General features: G+C 46.1%; 1 protein-coding gene across 6 annotated transcripts in view; it reads right to left on the bottom strand.

Moving 5' to 3' along the window:
* Positions 1–19,717, bottom strand: part of LOC127046359 (scavenger receptor cysteine-rich type 1 protein M130-like) — an 809,546-nt gene that overhangs the window by 233,696 nt on the left and 556,133 nt on the right. For 4 of the 6 annotated variants that reach the window (XM_050943267.1, XM_050943264.1, XM_050943280.1 and 1 more), the window contains 4 exons: positions 18,486–18,569; positions 10,321–10,410; positions 9,202–9,339; positions 6,858–6,938 (listed from right to left, as the gene is read on the bottom strand). In XM_050943267.1, coding sequence (XP_050799224.1) covers positions 6,858–6,938; positions 9,202–9,339; positions 10,321–10,410; positions 18,486–18,569 — 393 coding nt within the window. The remainder of the gene's footprint in view (positions 1–6,857; positions 6,939–9,201; positions 9,340–10,320; positions 10,411–18,485; positions 18,570–19,717) is intronic. The other 2 variants (XM_050943291.1, XM_050943300.1) reach the window with 2 other exon arrangements.

Genomic DNA, 19,717 nt, shown 5'->3' on the forward strand with positions numbered 1-19,717 from the left:
AGCTTGGGTTCCCAGCCAAAGTACAAACATCCACAATGGGCCCACTTCCTCTCTGTCTGGTCATTTCCTGTGTCCCACAAATCTGTTTTGAGGACACAACCCTTGGAACAGGTGGGCACAGCCTCTCAGCCCTGGTCTACACTACAAGTTTAGGTTGAATTTAGCAGTGTTAGATCGATTTTAATCCTACATCCGTCCAAATGATGAAGCCATGTTTGTCAACTTAAAGAGCTCTTAAAATCTATTTCTGTACTCCTCCCTGATGAGGGGATTAGCTCTATAATCTACCTTGCTGGGTTGAATTTGGGGTAGTGTGGATGCAATTTGACAGTATTGGCCTTCGGGAGCTATCCCAGAGTGCTCCATTGTGACCGCTCTGGACAGCATTCTCAACTCAGATGCACTGGACAGGTAGACTGGAAAAGCCCTGGGAACTTTTGAATTTCATTTCCTGTTTGACCAGAGTGGCAAGCTGATCAGCACAGGTGACCATGCAGAGCTCATCAGCACAGGTGACCATGGAGTCCCAGAATCGCAACAGAGCTCCAGCATGGACAGAATGGGAGGTACTAGATCTGATCACTGTTTGGGGAAAGGAATGCATGCTATCAGAACTCCGTTCCAAAAGACAAAATGAAAAAATCTTCAAGGGCATGAAGGACAGAGGCTATAACAGGGACCCACAGCTGTGCCGTGTGAAATTTAAGGATCTCAGGCAAGTCTACCAAAGAACCAGAGAGGCAAACGGCTGCTCCGGGTCAGAGCCCCAGACATGCTGCTTCTATGATGAGCTGCATGCAGTTCTAGGGGGTGCCCCTATAAATACCCCACCCCTGTGTGTGGACTCCGTCAATGGATTCTCACGCCACAGGGATGCAGATTTTGGAGACAAGGAAGTTGATGATAAGAAGGAGGCTGAAGATAGCACACAGCAAGCAGGTGGAGAAACTGTTTCCCCGATAGCCAGGAACTGTTTATCAGCCTGGAGCCAGTACCCTCCCAATTCACCCAAGGCAGGCTCACGGACCTTGAAGGCGGAGGAGGGACCTCTGGTGAGTGCACCTTTGTAAATATTGTACATGGTTTAAAAGCAAGCATGTTTAATGATTAATTTGCCCTAAAGACCTGGGATGCATTCGGGGCCAGAATAGCTACTGGAAAAGTCTCTAAACATGTCTGGGGATGGAGCAGAAATCCTCCAGGAACATCTCAGTGAAGCTTTCCTGGATGTACTCCCAAAGCCTTTGCAAAAGGTTTCTGGGAAGAGCAGCCTTATTTTGTCCTCCATGGTAGGACACTTCACCACGCCAGGAGAGTAGCATGTAGACTGGCATCACTGCATAACAAAACATGGCAACATATGGTCCCAGTGTTTGCTGACATTCAGGCAACATCTGTTCTTTATCTCTCTGTGTTATCCTCAGGAGAGTGATATCATTCATGGTCACCTGGTTGAAATAGGGGGATTTTATTAAGGGGACATTCAGAGGTGCCTGTTCCTGCTGAGCTGTTTGCCTGTGGCTGAACAGAAATGTTCTCTGCTGTTAACTACACGGTGGTGGGAGGGGTGAAGCGATCATCACAGAGAATTGTGTGTGTGTGGGGGGATTAGTTGGGTTTGTGCTGCCTGTTAACCTGAAAACCACAGCTCCTCCTTTTAAATGGCCAACTCAATGGGTGCTTGGTATAGGAAACGAGGGCGCTGCTGTTTGAAACCATTCCCACATGTTGTGAAGGCTAAAGAAGCCAGACAACTGTGGTTTACCATGGCTGTCTGCAAGCCGAATTCTGTTACCTGCGAGCACTGTGTGTGTGATCTCTCACACCAAATTGGTAGGCTCTCAATATAAGAGGCAAAATGCGACCTGGTAAAGAAAGCAACATGCTATGTAATGTTAACAGCTTAGCTCACCATGTAAGAGTCTATCCATTGTTCTCTAAAATGTGTCTTTTTAAATACTACTCTGCCTTTTTTCCTCCCGCAGCTACAAATGTTTCAATGCTTCCCCATCATCTCCATCCCAGAGGCTAGCATAGATAAGAAGGTGAAAAAAACACACTCTCAATTAAATGTTCTCTGAACTCATGCAGTCATCCCACACTGAAAGTGCCCAACAGAATGCGTGGAGACAGACAGTGTCAGAGTGCAGGGAAGCAGAAAATGAATACAAGGATAGGAGGGACACAGGAGAGGACATGTGGCGGGAGCAAGAGGAGAGGAGATGGGATCAAGATGATAGGTGGCGTAAGTGTGAGAGAGGAGGCAGAAAGCAATGCTGAGGCTACTGGAGGATCAAACTGATTTGCTCCGGCGTATGGCTGAGGTGCAGGAAAGGCAGCAGGAGCACAGACCGCCGCTGCAGCCCCTGTGTAACAAACCACCCTCCTCCCCAAGTTCCATAGCCTCCTCACCCAGACACCCAAGATCGTGGGAGGGGGCCTCCAGGCATCCGACCACTTCACCCCAGAGTACTAACCTAATTGTCTTCTATGAGGAGATAACTGGCTCTGTGGATGAGGGAAAAGCAGTGGATGCGTTATTCCTTGACTTTAGCAAAGCTTTTGATACAGTCTCCCACAGCATTCTTGCCAGCAAGTTAAAGAAGTATGGGCTGGATGAAAGGACTGTAATTTGGATAGAAAGCCGGCTTGATCATCGGGCTCAACTGGTAGTGATCAACAGCTCCATGTCTAGTTGGCAGCCGGTTTCAAGTGGAGTTCCCCAAAGGTCGGTCCTGGGACCGGTTTTGTTTAATAACTTCATTAATGACCTGGAGGATGGCGTGGACTGCACTCTCAGCTAGTTTGCAGATGACACTAAACTGGGAGGAGTGGTAGATATGCTGGAGGGTAGGGATAGGATACAGAGTGACCTAGACAAATTAGAGGACTGGGCCATAAGAAACCTGATGAGGTTCAACAAGGACAAGTGCAGAGTCCTGCACTTAGGACGGAAGAATGCCATTCACTGTTACAGACTAGGGACTGAATGGTTAGGAAGCAGTTCTGCAGAAAAGGACTTAGGGGTTACAGTAGATGAGAAGCTGGATATGAGTCAACAGTGTGCCCTTGTTGCCAAGAAGGCTAACAACATTTTGGTCTGTATAAGTAGGGGCATTGCCAGCAGATTGAGGGATGTGATCATTTCCCTCTATTCGACATTGGTGAGGCCTCATCGGGAGTAGTGTGTGCAGTTTTGGGCCTCACATTACAAGAAAGATGTGGAAAAACTGGAAAGAGTCCAGTGGAGGGCAACAAAAAGGATTAGGGGGCTGAAGCACATGACTTATGAGGAGAGGCTGAGGGAACTGGGATTGTTTAGTCTGCAGAAGAGAAGAATGAGGGTGGATTTGATAGCTGCTTTCAACAACCTGAAAGGGGGTTCCAAAGAGGATGGATCTAAACTGTTCTCAGTGGTACCTGATGACAGAACAAGGACTAATGGTCTCAAGTTGCAGTGGGGGAGGCTTAGGTTGGATGCGAGGAAAAACTTTTTCACTCTGAGAGTGGTGAAGTACTGGAATGGGTTACCTAGGGGGGTTGTGGAATCCCCTTCCTTAGAGGCTTTTAAGGTCAGGCTGGACAAAGCCCTGGCTGGGATGATTTAGTTGGGAATTGGTCCTGCTTTGAGTAGGGTGTTGGACTAGATGACCTCCTGAGGTCCCTTCCAACCCTGATATTCTATGATTCTATGATTCCATGACACTGCCCAAGCAACAGAAAGCTGGCATTCAGTAAGTTTTGAAGTGTAGTGTGGCCTTGTCCTTCCCTCCTTGCCTCCTCCACCACCCCACACAGTGCTTTCCTCCTCCCCCACCCCTCCCAGGCTATGCCCCCATTTGTGTGACAAATTAATAAAGAATGCATGAATTTGAAACGACGACTTTATTGCCTCTGCAAGAGGTGATCAAAGGGGGGAGCAGAGAACGGTTTGCTTACAGGGAAGTAGAATGAACCAAAGGGGTGGTTTTCATGAAGGAGAAACAAACAGAACTTTCACACCGTAGCCTGGGCAGTCATGAAACTGGTTTTTAAAGCTTCTCTGATGCACAACGCACCCTGCTGTGCTCTTCTAACTGCACTGGTGTCTTGCTGCGCGTAATCAGTGGCCAGGCGATTTGCCTCAACCTCCCACCCTGCCATAAATATTTCTCCCTTGCTCTCACAGATATCGTGGCACACACAGCAAGCAGTAATAACAATAGGAATATTGGTTTTGCTGAGGTCTAACCAAGTCAGTAAACTGCACCAGCACATTTTTAAACGTCCAGATGCACATTCTACCACCATTCTGCACTTGCTCAGCCTATAGTTGAACAGCTCCTGAGTCCAGAGTGCCGGTGTATGGCTTCATGAGCCAAGGCATTAAGGGGTAGGCTGGGTCCCCAAGGATAACTATAGGCATTTCAACATCCCCAATGGTTATTTTCTGATCTGGAAAGTAAGTCCCTTGCTGCAGCTTTTGAAACAGACCAGAGTTCCTAAAGATGCGATCGTCATGTACCTTTCCCAGCCATCCCATGTTGATGTTGGTGAAACATCCCTTGTGACACACCAGTGTTTGCAGCACCATTGAAAAGTACCCCTTTACTGGCAGCCTTGGTGCTCTGGTCCCAAGATAGGGATATGGGTTCCGTCTATTGCCCCACCACAGTTAGGGAATCCCACTGCAGCAAAGCCATCCACTATGACCTGCACATTTCCCAGAGTCACTACCCTTGATAGCAGCAGCTCAGTGATAGCATTGGCTACTTTGATCACAGCAGCCCCCACAGTAGATTTGCCCGCTCCAAACTGATGTCCGACTGACGTAGCTGTCTGGTGTTGCAAGATTCCACAGGGCTATTGCCACTCACTTGTGAACTGTCAGGGCTGCTCTCATCTTGGTATTCTTGTGCTTCAGGGCAGGAGAAAGCAAGTCACAAAGTTCTATGAAAGTGCCCTTACGCATGCAAAAGTTTCACAGCCACTGGGAATCGTCCCAGACATGCAATACTATGTGATCCCACCAGTCTGTGCTTGTTTCCCAGGCCAAGAATCGGCATTCCATGGCATGAACCTGCCCCATTAGCACCATGATGTCCACATTGCCACGGCTCGTGCTTTGAGAGAAGTCTTTGTCCATGTCCTCATCATTCTCGTCACTGCACTGCTGTCGCCTCCTCACCTGCTTTTGAAGTTTCTGGTGCTGCATATTCTGTAGGATAATGTGAGTGGTGTTTACAGTGCTCATAACTGCCGTAGTGATCTGAGCAGGCTCCATGTTTTCCGTGGTATGTTGTCTGCACAGGTAACCCAGGAAAAAAGGCGAGAAACGATTGTTTGCCATTGTTTCATGGAGGGAGTGGGGCCTGACGACATGTACTCAAAACCAGCCATGACAATGTTTTTGCCCCATCAGGCACTGGGAGCTCTACAAAGAATTCCAATGAGTGGTGGAGACTGTGGGAATTGTGAAATAGCTACCCATAGTGCAACGCTCTGAAAGTTGACACTAGCCTCGGTACTGTGGATGCACACTGCTGACTTAATGCTCTTAGTGAGGACACACACAATCGACTGTATAAAATCAATTTCTAAAATATCGACTTCTATAAACTCGACCTAATTTCATAGTGTAGACATACCCTTATCCCCCTTCAGTCTCCTAGGGATCACTATGCCGTATTAAAAAGACATTAGGAAGATGTGTATTTTTCTCCTTTCCAAAGCAAATTGTTATATTTCTGTCTCTTTATATGATTCCTGGCCCTGCTGAATGCAGATGATTGGAAGCACCTTCTCTCACCATTTGTATTTCCAATCTATCCTTCTAGAGATGAAGTGACCCAACTGAATGCAGGATTTGTGATAAAGGAAAGACAGACATTTTTGTGAAATAGTGATGTCCTCTGGATGAGTTCTGGTATTGATTTCACTGAGGGTTCATCAAGAGAACACTTCTGGCTTTTCCCACTGGTCAGTACTCAGCTCAGCATCGATTTTAAACTATATTTGTAGACTGTCATGGAAATAAACATACCACTGTGAGAACATGATCACTTTTACTAGGGTTTTAAGTAACAGCTCAGTGACTTGTTACTTGTTGTAACCTTATTGGTTCAGTGGAAATCCAGATTCTTATTAACCCTTCTCTTGTCATTATTTTCTATAAAATTATTGTCCTAGCAGAAATATTCATCCTCTGCATTTCTTATTAATCGGGAAATGTTTTCACAGTTTGTTTAATGTCATGTGTGAATTACTGAGGGAGAATTTTTGCATTTATTTCCTTGGATTCAATGAAAGTTTCAAATCTGAATTCGCTTCAGGAATAACCATGTTGCTCATCTCTGAATTTTCTCTACCTGGTTTCTCACTTTTATCACATGCCTAATGTGTAAACCCAGCCTGCTATCAAACAGCCTGCCATACCCAGAGGGGGCCTTCCCTGTCTCTTGGTTTGTTTAATCTCAGCCTCTGCCTGTGGTGAGCCCTGGAAACTGCACATTTCATCTGGCAAGAAAAACATCTACTAAGGGGAAGACTTTCAGAAAGGATTTAATAGGAAAAAGGCACAAAGTCAAGCTGAAGAAATTATAGGCATAAAAAAGCAGGAAACTTCCATCCTCTCCAAACAATGGGAAATTATACAAAGAAAGCTTATGAGACTTTCCCACTCATTCTTGTATTTCCTGCAAATTCACACAAATCCTACAAAAACACCTGCTTTGTCTATCTACCAGACAGAGGCTTTCTCTGGGCATCATTTCTGAGAGAAAGAGGTGAGGCGTTTACATCATCATGGGGTTATTTTGTCCAACCAAATTGTTATGATATTGAACCCCCAGAGTCACCATGTCCCACATCATCATAACCTGTGTCTCCAGGAGGCAGGGATGGGGTTTCCTTCTCCATCCCAGAGACAACTTCACTCCTTAACGAGTGCCGACTCCAACCTGAAAACACCAAGGGGGAGGCATATAGTCAGTGGATCCATTCTATGGTTATGTGTGGCTGCAGAGCAAGGTGGAGTGCACTTTACAGCAGTGGATCTCAAACTTATTTGATTGTGGCCCCTTTCCATGTATCCATAGTAGCTGACACCTCCCCTCCCCGCCACACAAGTACATGTACCAATTTAAAAAAAAAATCAACATGCAACTCTCACTAAATAGGAAAAGCAGTAGGGCATTGAGTCAAAAAGAGCCATTTAAGCATATAACTCTCCAGCCACCCAGTTCAAAGGCAGCACTGCTGCCAGCAGCAGAGGACAAGTAACAGCAGCAACACCAGACCATAACATTCTTATTTCTGCGCTGCTGCCGGTGGTAGTGCTGCTGTCAAGGTGTCACCCCTACTCTGAACTTTAGTGTACAGATGTGGGGACCTGCATGAGATAATCCCTAAGCTTATTTACCAGCTTAGATTAAAACGTGGTACTCCTCTGCCATCATCAAATGATTTAAACAATAAACAGGGAAAGGACCATTTGGAGTGCCTCTTCCCCCAAAATATCTCCATCCCAAGTTCCTATAACTCTTCCCTGGAGAGACTTCTTCACCAATTCTCTAATACTCACTACTTTTAAGAAATGTTAGCTGGTGGAATCCTGGATCTTTCCACGTTGGCACAAACTTACTGAACAGACAAAAGACTGATTTCACTCCTCCCTCTTTTTTATATCTTATCTTTTTATTGGTCCTTTTGGTCAGGTGTCAGCTAGGTTATGTGAGCTTCTTAACCCTTTAGAGGTAAAAGAAGAGTTAACCCTTAACTGTCTGTTTATGACAGCTGCCTTAAAAATTGGGCACCCAGACAGGAGCCACTGCTGTCTGCTCTGGCTTCTCATGCCACCCTAGAATATATTCTGTGCTGACCAGTCTGAGAACCTGTGTTCTACAGTACGGATGGGAATTGTTCCCCCTTCAGTCTTGGGTCTGTAGCCCTGAGGATTAATCTGATAGTCTGTATAAAATGTCTTTTTGATAAATTTAAGTACTTGATGTAATAGGCTTATAGATTTACAATGCAATAGCGGTAATGCAAGAAACCTACAGGTCAAACATCCTGTATGATGCTAAGGCAACTTCAGCACATTTTGGGACCCTTACTCAGAAAAGTGATAATAAGACAAAATACCTACGCAGATGTCTGGACACCTTTAACTGAACTAATAACAGTAAAGGGTGGAAAAAGGGGATTTTTGCCCACAAATCTAACAAGTACACCACAAATGCGTACATACCTGTCATTCATACGCACATAAATGTTAACCTATGAGGCAGGTGTACCCTAACATTTCTGTGGGGGAAAGATGAAATTTGGGCATAGGAGGAGGGATTTTCAACCAATGCTCTATAAAAAGGTGAGACACCTCACCATCAGGGAGGCGATACACCCATCTATCTGCTCCTGTCTACTTTTCATCTCCTCCACCCTCACCTACGTATCGATGCTACCCATGTACGAAGGCTATTGACTATGAATAGACCATACTATTATTTCTATTCAAAACTGTAAGTAAAAAAGGATCTAATTTCCCTTCTGCTTCATTCTTACCCTAGAAAGCATTTAGCATATATAGTGTTAAACCAGAACGCAAACAATCTTAAAATAACTTCCTCTGTCAGAGGTGTGGAAAACGCTCAAAGTGCTGCTGCACTACACAGAGTGAGCTTATAATAGAGTATTATCATAAATATATCTCTTAAAGAACTGTGATATTTTGTAACTTTGTAATCTTGAACTATTTTAACATTTGCTTATTATTTCATTGATTTTAATAAAAGATCTTTATGACTATATCTGTCTCAGTGTAAGTTCCTGTCATATACCCCAAAGTTCCTTTTATAAATTCTGTGAAGCCTGAGTCAGGACGAACTTTATCTTCTGATCAAATATATTGGTGAGCCAAACCCACACTGGTGGGAATCGAGCACATCCAGGGTGTGGCAGCAACACAAGATTTGGAATCTAGAGGCAGATGGATCCTAGGTATCTTGCTGGTTTGACCACGAAGTACCACCCAGCAGGGACCCTGCTGTTCCTCTCCCCATGGCAGGCACTGAAGCCTCTGCTTTGAGGGAATGGAGAAATGAGAGAAGGAGAGTTTTCTCACAAGCGTTGAGTTGGCCAGGGCTGTTCTCTTGCTGTGTACACACATTTCCAGCCCTCCCACTTTGCAGAGACAGTGTGAAGTGCAAACAATTCTCCACTCACCTGTCTGTGAATCCCTGTCATTTGCTCCAGTGCCCTTCTCATTATTCTGCCCCAAATGAGGGTCACCTTCAGGGTCAGACACTTCTCTGGCATCATCATAGCCATCCCCTAGGACATCTCCAGGCAGGGTAGGGGCATCTGACGTGAAGATGTGAAGTAATTAAGAGAATATTCACAGTGAAGATAGAAATAAACTACAAGCTGCAGATGCATCAGCCTCATTGGTCCCTGGGGATCTCTTAGCGACTTAATTCCACCCTCAGGGATGTAAAACAAGCCCTCCTCTGGAACCCTCAGATTGAGAGAATTTACAGATCAGATTGATTTGATGCATTTTAGTAGCTGGTTGAGAGGATCCTTGAGCTCCCAGATGACGAGGGTAAGGGAGAGTTCTAGAAAGAGGTGACTGGGGTCTAGTCCAGAGGGATTGCTCCACAAGGCATTTGGTTACAATAATTACAAATGTAAATAACTTGGAATTGTCCAGAGTTTGTCTCCAGCTTCCTAAACTTGACATTATTTTTAAAATGTCTTTTCAGTGCGTTCTCCTGATAAAGTTTACCCAATAAACTGCCATCAGTCTCCAATGTACTAACACCAGTGGGAGCTAAGCCAGCTAATAAGGATGGGACATGGGCCCCTGGGTGTAAAATCTCTATGTCCCGCCCACCCCGTCACAGCATGTCTGATACAGATGTATATAAGCTGCCATAGTTGCATACCAGGAAAGGCTGGCAGGGAACAGTTCTGCTATGTAAAGGTCTCTGTTTTGATGCATTATATTTACAAAGAGTGAGTAACCCTAGCGCTCACGGCAGTGTGGGTCACAGATCAGTGACCTGAGCCAAGTACCGCGTGGGCAGGTCCTGAGTGAACTGCTCCTTCCGTCCCTGTAATGGGCCTCTCTCATGACCTAGGATTTCACACGCTTCTCTACCCCTGGGCCTCCACACAGCTCTTGTAATGCACCTGCTAAGCGCCCCCAATGTTACGCCAATAGACAATACTGGTGGGTGAACTTTGTGGTTTTCTTAACAAACCACTATTGTCCCTACTGGGAAATACAGTTAGTTTTTCATTAGGGTGACGTTGCTTCCAGGAGGCAGATTCAGTGCTCACCTTGGCTGTCTGGAGTCTGGGGGACGTCGTTCAAGGCAGGCTCCTCCACATTATCGTAATCCAGCTGAGACCCCCCTGGGGAAGCTCCCTCTGAAATAGCAAACACCACACTCAACCCCTGACATCAGCAGCGTCTCTTCAGCGCAAGTGGCCCTTATAACTACAGCTGTGTATCATGGCACATGAGAGGGAAGTCGTAGGGGACCCATGGTGAGAGGGCACAAGTCAGAGAACTATAGTAAAACAGGAGTCGCAGAAATAACTAGGGGCCAATCCTGTCCCTGCAGAATCCAACAGTAGCTCTTGTATGTGTTTCAATGGGAGCAGGATCTGGGTTTGTGCTGAGATAACAGGTTGGGACACAGGCCTGGCCAGGCCAGAGATGGCCTGTGTGAATCCAGCTGATCTCTGCAGACAGGATTGAAATTTCTGTTACCCTGGGGTGGGGGAACTTCCCCTCTACAGGAATTAAAGCTCCTGCTTTGAAATCACTGTTCTGATCCTTTGTGAGCTCCTGCTCTCCATTAGCTTCTCAGACAGTCCAGGGTTGGGTTTGGCAGCGCTCCAGCTTCTCAGGAGAACTGGCTCATCTGCTCAGTGTCTCCTCCCCAGCCACAGGCTAAACTCCCAAAGGGCTCAAATTCATGGACTCCCTTGAGAGCAGCTGGGGTAGAAATGCCACCTCGTTTACAATTAGAGATGGGCCCTGTCATAAACAGATAGCTAAGGGTTAATGTTCTTTACCTGGAAAGGAGTAACCTGAAACACCTGACCAGAGGACCAATCAGGAAACAAGACTTTTTCAAATCTGGGTGGAGGGAAGTTTGTGTGTGAGTCCTTTGTTCTTGGTCTTGTGTCTGTCCCTCTCGGCTATGGGAAGGATTTTTCTGTCTCCTGCTTTCTAATCTTCTGTTTCCAAGTTGTGAGTACAAAGATCATAAAACAATAGGGGTTATTGTTTTTTTTCTTTTGTATTTACATGTGTGTAGTTGCTGAAGTGTTTTGAAGTGTGTTCTTTTTGAATAAGGCTGTTTACTCATATTTCTTTTAAGCAATTGACCCTGTATTTGTCACCTTAATGCAGAGAGACCATTTTTATGTATTTTTTTCTTTCTTTTTATATAAAGCTTTCTTTTTAAGACCTGTTGGAGTTTTTCTTTAGTGGGGAACTCCAGGGAATTGAGTCTGTAGCTCACCAGGGAATTGGTGGGAGGAAGAAGTCAGGGGGAAATCTCTGTGTGTTACATTTACTAGCCTAACTTTGCATTCCCTCTGGAAGAAGGGTGACGAGGGGGGGGAGAAATTGGCTCTCGGTACTTGTGTTTTTAGGACTGGAAATAGGGAGGGAGGAATCCCTCTGTTTAGATTCACGAAGCTTGCTTCTGTGTATCTCGCCAGGAACACCTGGAGGGGGGAAGGGAAATGGTTTATTCCCCTTTGTTGTAAGACTCAAGGAATTTGGGTCTTGGGGTCCCCAGGGAAGGTTTTTGGGGGGACCCAAGTGCCCCAAAACACTCTAAGTTTTTGGGTGGTGGCAGCTTTACCAGGTCCAAGCTGGTAACTAAGCTTGGAGGTTTTCATGCTAACACCCGTATTTTGGATGCTAAGGTCCAAATCTGGGAATATGTTATGACATGGTGTGCACCCTTGTGGGAAAGATAGAATCCAGAAGCCAGTAGAAATATTATTTTCTTTTTCTCTGCTAGGGCTTTTAAGCAGAGAGAAACAGTTTGGTTTTAAAAGGAACCAGAGAGAATTTTTTTTCTCTGCTCTCTCTTGCAGTTTTTGGCTTGCATATTAAGCAAGGAACCATTAAGGAACTATTACGGGTCTTTTGTGACAATAGCACTCCCATTGAGAGTCAGTATCCAGCAATACACATGCAAATAAAGTGGTTTTTCTGGTTTACTTTACATTTAAAAGATTAGCTAGAGGAAGAAAGGGAAAAAAGGCACTGTTGCTAGGCAGACCCCAGGAGACAACAGAGCCAGCAGTTCAGACAAAAAACACTGGAGGGCACCCCAACCCAACAAAACAGGAACCATACCTAATAAGACAAAAATGGAGGCCGAAGAACAAATCAAAGAAGCCAAGCACAGGCGAGATATGGAAAAAAAACTACAAGAGATGGAGCTGAGAGAAAGAGAAAGAGAGGCAGCCTACAAAAGAGAGCAAGCAGCCAAAGATGCACAGCACCAAAAACAGCTGGAACTCCAGAGGGAGACCCACCGACAGGCCATGGAATTAGAAAAGGCTAAGCAACAAAACACAGCCAATCCTAACAACCCTTCGCCAGTACTTGTTCCACATCCCAAGAAATTTCCCACCTACAAGGCAGGTGATGACACTGAGGCCTTCTTGGAAAATTTTAAAAAAGCCTGTCTTGGGTACAGCATCCCTGAAAACCAGTACATGGTAGAATTGAGGCCACAGCTCAGTGGACCTTTAGCAGAAGTGGCGGCTGAAATGCCTAAGGAGCAAATGAATGACTATAAACTTTTTCAAACCAAGGCCAGATACAGAATGGGGATAACCCCGGATCATGCCCGTCGGCATTTCAGAACCCCAAAGTGGTAACCAGATGTGTCATTTCCCAAACACGCCTACTACGCTGGGAAAAATTATAAGGCCTGGATATCAGGACACAATGTTAAATCCTTGGAAGAACTGCACCTCCTCGTACAAATGGACCAGTTCTTGGATGGTGTTCCTAAGAACATAACACAGTACATACAAGATGAAAAACCCAAAAATCTCACCGAGGCGGGGGAGATTGGAGCCAGATGAATGGAAGTGGCAGAAAGGGAGAAAGCTACTGTCAAGGGAAACTAATACCCCAGGGGGCATACTGACCATAAACCCTACAACCGAGGACAGCCAAAGACCCCACATACAACCCAAGGAAAGCCACAGACGCCCTATTCTTCCACCTCACCAGTCTCCAGTAACTCACCTCGACCAGTGACCCATCAGATGGAAGATGCTTTAAGTGTAATGAACTGGGACATATCAAGGCCAACTGTCCAAAGAACGCCAACCAAGTGCAGTTCATTACACCACCATCACACCAAAGATCCCCAGGCCCAGATGCCTCTCTATTACCCTTGGAGCGAAGGGAAAATTTGAGAGTGGGCAGAAAAAAGGTTACTGCGTGGAGAGACACGGGGGCACAAGTGTCAGCTATCCACCAATCCTTTGTAGACCCCATATTCATCAACCCAAAGGCCCAAGTAACAATTTACCCCTTCATGTCACAAGTTGTAGACTTGTCTACAGCTGAACTGCCTGTCCAGTAAAAAGACTGGTCAGGAATGTGGACTTTTGCAGTCTATGACAATTATCCTATCCCCATGCTACTGGGGGAAGACTTGGCCAACCAGGTGAAGCGGGCCAAGAGAGTGGGAATGGTTACACGTAGCCAAACCAGGCAAGCTTCCAGACCCATTCCTGTTCCTGAGCCGTCCACAGGGGCCCCGTCTGTGTTACCAGAGACCCAGACAGAGGTAGTGGACCCGGATTCCATGCCAACCACTACAACAGCCACAGCACCTCCAGTCCCAGGCCCGGAACTGGAACAGCAACCAGCACCAGCAATTGCAACCACATCTTCAAACTCAACGCCAAAACTGGCAGAAACAACAAACAGCCATACCCAAAAGGTTCAGCCAGAGCCTGAAATACCGTCAGGTGCACCAGCGGAGAGCGGTTCACCAGCAACGGAAACAACCCCATCACCTACATCGCTTCCAGAGGGACCAAGCCCAAGTCCACAGTCTGAGGAAGAACTGGTAACCCCAGCCTCAAGGGAACAGTTCCAGACTGAGCAGGAAGCATATGACACTCTTCAGAAAGCATGGGCGGTGGTATGGAGCACCCCACCGCCTCTCAGCTCTTCTAATCGATCCCGGTTTGTTATAGACCAAGGACTTTTATACAAGGAAATTCTTTCTGGTGGACACCGGGAAGAATGGCAGCCACAAAAACAGTTGGTGGTTCCAACTAAGTACCGGGGAAAGCTCTTAAGCTTAGCCCATGATCATCCCAGTGGCCATGCTGGGGTGAACAGAACCAAGGACCGGTTGGGGAAGTCCTTCCACTGGGAGGGGATGGGCAAGAACGTTGCCAAGTATGTCCGGTCTTGTGAGGTATGCCAAAAAGTGGGAAAACCCCAAAACCAGATCAAGGCCCCTCTCCAGCCACTCCCCATAATTAAGGTCCCATTTCAGCAAGTAGCTGTGGATATTCTGGGTCCTTTCCCAAAAAAGACGCCCAGAGGAAAGCAGTACATACTGACTTTCGTGGACTTTGCTACCCGATGGCTGAAAGCTGTAGCACTAGGCAACACCAGGGCTAACACTGTGTGCCTGGCCCTAACAGACATTTTTGCCAGGGTAGGTTGGCCCTCCGACATCCTTACAGATTCAGGATCTAATTTCCTGGCAGGGACCATGAAAGAACTGTGGGAAACTCATGGGGTGAACCACTTGGTTGCCACCCCGTACCACCATCAAACCAATGGCCTGGTGAAAAGGTTTAATGAAACTTTGGAGGCCATAATACGTAAATTTGTCACCGAACACTCCAATAATTGGGACCTAGTGTTGCAGCAGTTGCTGTTTGCCTACAGGGCTGTACCACATCCCAGTTTAGGGTTTTCACCGTTTGAACTTGTGTATGGTCATGAGGTTAAGGGGCCATTACAGTTGGTGAAGCAGCAATGGGAAGGGTTTATGCCTTCTCCAGGAACTAACATTCTGAACTTCGTAAGCAACCTACAAAGCACCCTCCAACACTCTTTAGCCCTTGCTAAAGAAAACCTAAAGGATGCTCAAGAAGAGCAAAAGGCCTGGTATGACAAACATACCAGAGAACGTTCCTTCAAGGTAGAAGACCAGGTTATGGTCTTGAAGGCGCAACAGGCCCATAAAATGGAAGCATCATGGGAAGGGCCATTCACAGTCCAAGAGCGCCTGGGAACTGTGAACTACCTCATAGCATTTCCCAATTCCTCACTAAAGCCTACAGTGTACCATGTTAATTCTCTCAAGCCTTTCTATTCCAGAGACTTACAGGTTTGTCAGTTTACAGTCCAGGGAGATGATGCTGAGTGGCCAAAAGGTGTCTACTACAAAGGGAAAAAAGACGGTGGCATGGAAGCGGTGAACCTCTCAACCACCCTGGAACGTCTGCAGTGGCGACAAATCAAGGAGCTGTGCACTAGCTTTGCCCCATTGTTCTCAGCCACCCCAGGACGGACTGAACGGGCATACCAGTCCATTGACACAGGTAATGCTCACCCAATTAGAACCCCACCGTACCGGGTGTCTCCTCATGCCCAAGCTGCTATAAAACGGAAGATCCAGAACATGCTACAGATGGGTATAATCCGCTCATCTACCAGTGCATGGGCATTTCCAGTGGTTCTGGTACCCAAACCAGATGGGGAAATACGCTTTTGCGTGAACTACCATAAGCTAAATGCTGTAACTCGTCCGGACAACTCTCCAATGCCACGCACAGATGAGCTATTGGAAAAGTTGGAACATGCCCAGTTCATCTCTACAATAAACTTAACCAAGGGGTAGTGGCAAGTACCGCTAGATGAACCTGCCAAGGAAAGGTCACCCATGCGGGGGTGTATGAATTTAATGTCCTTCCTTTCGGGCTTCAAAATGCACCCGCCACCTTCCAGAGGCTGGTAGATGGTCTACTAGCAGGACTGGGAAAATATGCAGTTGCCTACCTCGATGATGTGGCCATTTTTTCAGACTCCTGGCCCGAACACCTACTACACCTGAAAAAGGTCTTTAAGCACATCAGGCAGGCCGGACTAACTGTTAAAGACCAAAAAGTGTCAAATAGGCCAAAATAAAGTAACTTACCTGGAACACCAGGTGGGTTGAAAAACCATAAGCCCCCTACAGGCCAAGATGGATGCTATCCAAAAGTGGCCTGTCCCAAAGTCAAAGAAACAGGTTCAATCCTTCTTAGGCTTGGCCGGGTACTACAGGCAATTTGTACCACACTACAGGCAAATCGCTGCCCCACTGTCCGACCTGACCAAAAAGACCCAGCCAAATGCCGTTAAGTGGACTAATAAGTGTCAAAAGGCCTTTACTCAACTTAAGGCAACGCTCACGTCTGACCCTGTGCTCAGGGCCCCAGACTTTGACAAGCCATTCCTAGTAACCACGGATACATCTGAGCGTGGTATAGGAGCAGTTCTCATGCAGGAAGCAACGAATCACAACTTCCATCCTGTCGTGTTTCTCAGCAAGAAACTGTCTGAGAGGGAAAGTCACTAGTCAGTCAGTGAAAAGGAATGCTATGCCACTGTGTAAGCCCTGAAAAAGCTACGCCCATATGTTTGGGGACGGCGGTTCCAGCTACAAACTAACCATGCTGCTCTAAAGTGGCTTCATACTGCCAAAGGGAACAACAAGAAACTTCTTCGTTGAAGTTTAGCTGTCCAAAATTTTGATTTTAAAATTCAGCACATCTCAGAAGCTTCTAACAAAGTAGCTGATGCTCTCTCCTGTGAGAGTTTCCCAAAATCCAGTAGTTAAAAAGTTCCCTTAAAATGTAAAAGTCTGTTAGTTATATACTTAGTAGTATATGTAAAAAGGTGCATGTGTTGTATTAATCTGTTTATTTAAAAGTTCTAGGAGGAAATCGCCGCCAGTGAGCTTCCCCACTGTCTGCAATTTGGCGGGCGTGTCATAAACAGATAGCTAAGGGTTAATGTTCTTTACCTGGAAAGGAGTAACCTGAAACACTTGACCAGAGGACCAATCAAGAAACAAGACTTTTTCAAATCTGGGTGGAGGGAAGTTTGTGTGTGAGTCCTTTGTTCTTGGTCTTGTGTCTGTCCCTCTCGGCTATGGGAAGGATTTTTCTGTCTCCTGCTTTCTAATCTTCTGTTTCCAAGTTGTGAGTACAAAGATCATAAAACAATAGGGGTTATTGTTTTTTTTTCTTTTGTATATACATGTGTGTAGTTGCTGAAGTGTTTTGAAGTGTGTTCTTTTTGAATAAGGCTGTTTATTCATATTTCTTTTAAACAATTGACCCTGTATTTGTCACCTTAATGCAGAGAGACCATTTTTATGTATTTTTTCTTTCTTTTTATATAAAGCTTTCTTTTTTAAGACCTGTTGGAGTTTTTCTTTAGTGGGGAACTCCAGGGAACTGAGTCTGTAGCTTACCAGAGAATTGGCGGGAGGAAGAAGTCAGGGGGAAATCTCTGTGTCTTAGATTTTCTAGCCTAACTTTGCATTCCCTCTGGAAGAAGGAGGGGTGGGGGAGAAATTGGCTCTCGGTACTTGTGTTTTTAGGACTGGAAATAGGGAGGGAGGAATCCCTCTGTTTAGATTCATGGAGCTTGCTTCTGTGTATCTCTCCAGGAACCCAGGGAGGGAACACCTGGAAGGAGGAGGGGGAAGGGAAATGGTTTATTCCCCTTTGTTGTGAGACTCAAGGAATTTGGGTCTTGGGGTCCCCAGGGAAGGTTTTTGGGGGGACCCAAGTGCCCCAAAACACTCTAAGTTTTTGGATGGTGGCAGCTTTACCAGGTCCAAGCTGGTAACTAAGCTTGGAGGTTTTCATGCTAACACCCATATTTTGGACGCTAAGGTCCAAATCTGGGAATATGTTATGACAGGCCCAGGCCAGGAAGTTCAGATCCAGGATTTTGCTTTAGCCTGTTATAGTGTCAGGTGTTAGCTCCAAAACTGAGATCCAGAGTTAGAGTCAGAATCAGCAAATTCCCCTCCCCCTAAAATTCTGGTGGGTTCAGATTAGTGATTTGGGCTGAGCCCATCTGTAATTATAACATAGGACAATCTTCCCCCCTCTCTCTGTCTCAGGGTTGAGAGAGGAGCCCTGCTGGGCACTGACGCCTTCCACCCAAAGAGACTGACTCATCTCCTCCAGCTCTTCACCTGGGGAGGTCACTGGGAGCCACTCCCAGGGGTGTGGGCTCAGGAGATGGTCACATGTTCCCATCCTGAGATTCTGGCAGAAATCCTGTTTAATGGGATTAGACCTGACTGTGTAAAATGGGAACCATATGAGCGCAAATGGCTGCGACTGCAGAAAGTGTCACAGAAATTCTGTTCTCTGCTCAGATTTGGGTCTTTCAGCCTGAGTCTGCCCTCCCCCATTACCTTGTTCTGATCCAGGATCATTTTCCCCCTCGCTGTCCCCGGTGTAATACTGCAGCTTTGCCACTGAGTCATCTGAATAGGAGACTAGAGAGACGAGAACCAGAAATTCATCACAATGAGAACAGCAGGACTCTGGAACTGGGAACACATTTGGGGCATGGAGCAGGATTTCTCGTCCCAGTCTACTCCTCCTTCCAGAGAAGATGCTGGATCACAGTGACTCTTGAGTGGTGAGAAGCTGACACAGACTCCCCAAGAGAAATCTTCATTTTATTGTGGTAAATGTGACGGAGAGGATGCTACAATCTGACCAGAAATATACTGGGGTGAGTGAAGGTCATGTTTCTGGCTGCTGGTCCAGGGAAGTTCCACAATGGTCCTGGCCTCCTCAGCAACAGAAGGGACTCCTCCTTCTTAAGGGTAAATCCCCACCTCCCACATGAATCAGTCGGTCAGCTCTCCATGGTCTTTCAGATTAGGCCAAGACAGGCCCACAGCAGAGTCTGTGATTCATTGTAGCCATCTTGGCAGTAGTTCTGGGCGATGCCCTGACCACATCCCCACAGCCCCATCACAGCACAGCCCTTGGGCAGGATTTTCCATCAGACATTGAGACAAAATGGCACAAAGGATAAAAGGGTCATGACTCAAAGTCATGAGGCTCTCCTGGGCTGATCTCTCTGCTCCGGGGGCAGCAGGGCAGGGAGTCAAGCCAGCAAATCGGGGGCTGTAGTGGGAGGAGGGCACAGACCATCCCCTGCTCCAAAGCTCCAGAGAATTTTCAAATGATAGTTTAGCCTGGTCCCAGAAAGTTGCTTTCCTGACCCCTCACTGGTTACACTCCAAGGTTACAGAATGGGCAGATGAGTCATTAACTGTCCCTAGAATTGGGACATTCAGTGTATGGTGGGAAGGGAGCCCATCTACATCAGTCTACATGAGTAACTGCTGGGCTCACCACAGACCCAGCCCCTACAGCTAGAGCTTGGCAAAAAAAACATGGTTTCATTCTCTGGCCATTGTATAACTAACTAAATAAATAAAAATGTTTGGACTGAGCCAAAAATGGCTTTTTTGAAATTTTTGGCAAATTCAAAAGTAAAAAAAAAAAAGTTTCATGTTGATGAAACCTTTTGATGTTCTTTTCGACATTTCTTATTTTAAAATTATTTTATAGATAAAATTAAAGGAAATTTCTAATTGAAAATTAATATCAAATTTTAAAAAATCTT

The sequence above is a fragment of the Gopherus flavomarginatus genome, chromosome 1, assembly GCF_025201925.1.
Source record: "Gopherus flavomarginatus isolate rGopFla2 chromosome 1, rGopFla2.mat.asm, whole genome shotgun sequence".
In the NCBI taxonomy this organism is placed as follows: Eukaryota; Metazoa; Chordata; order Testudines; family Testudinidae; genus Gopherus; species Gopherus flavomarginatus.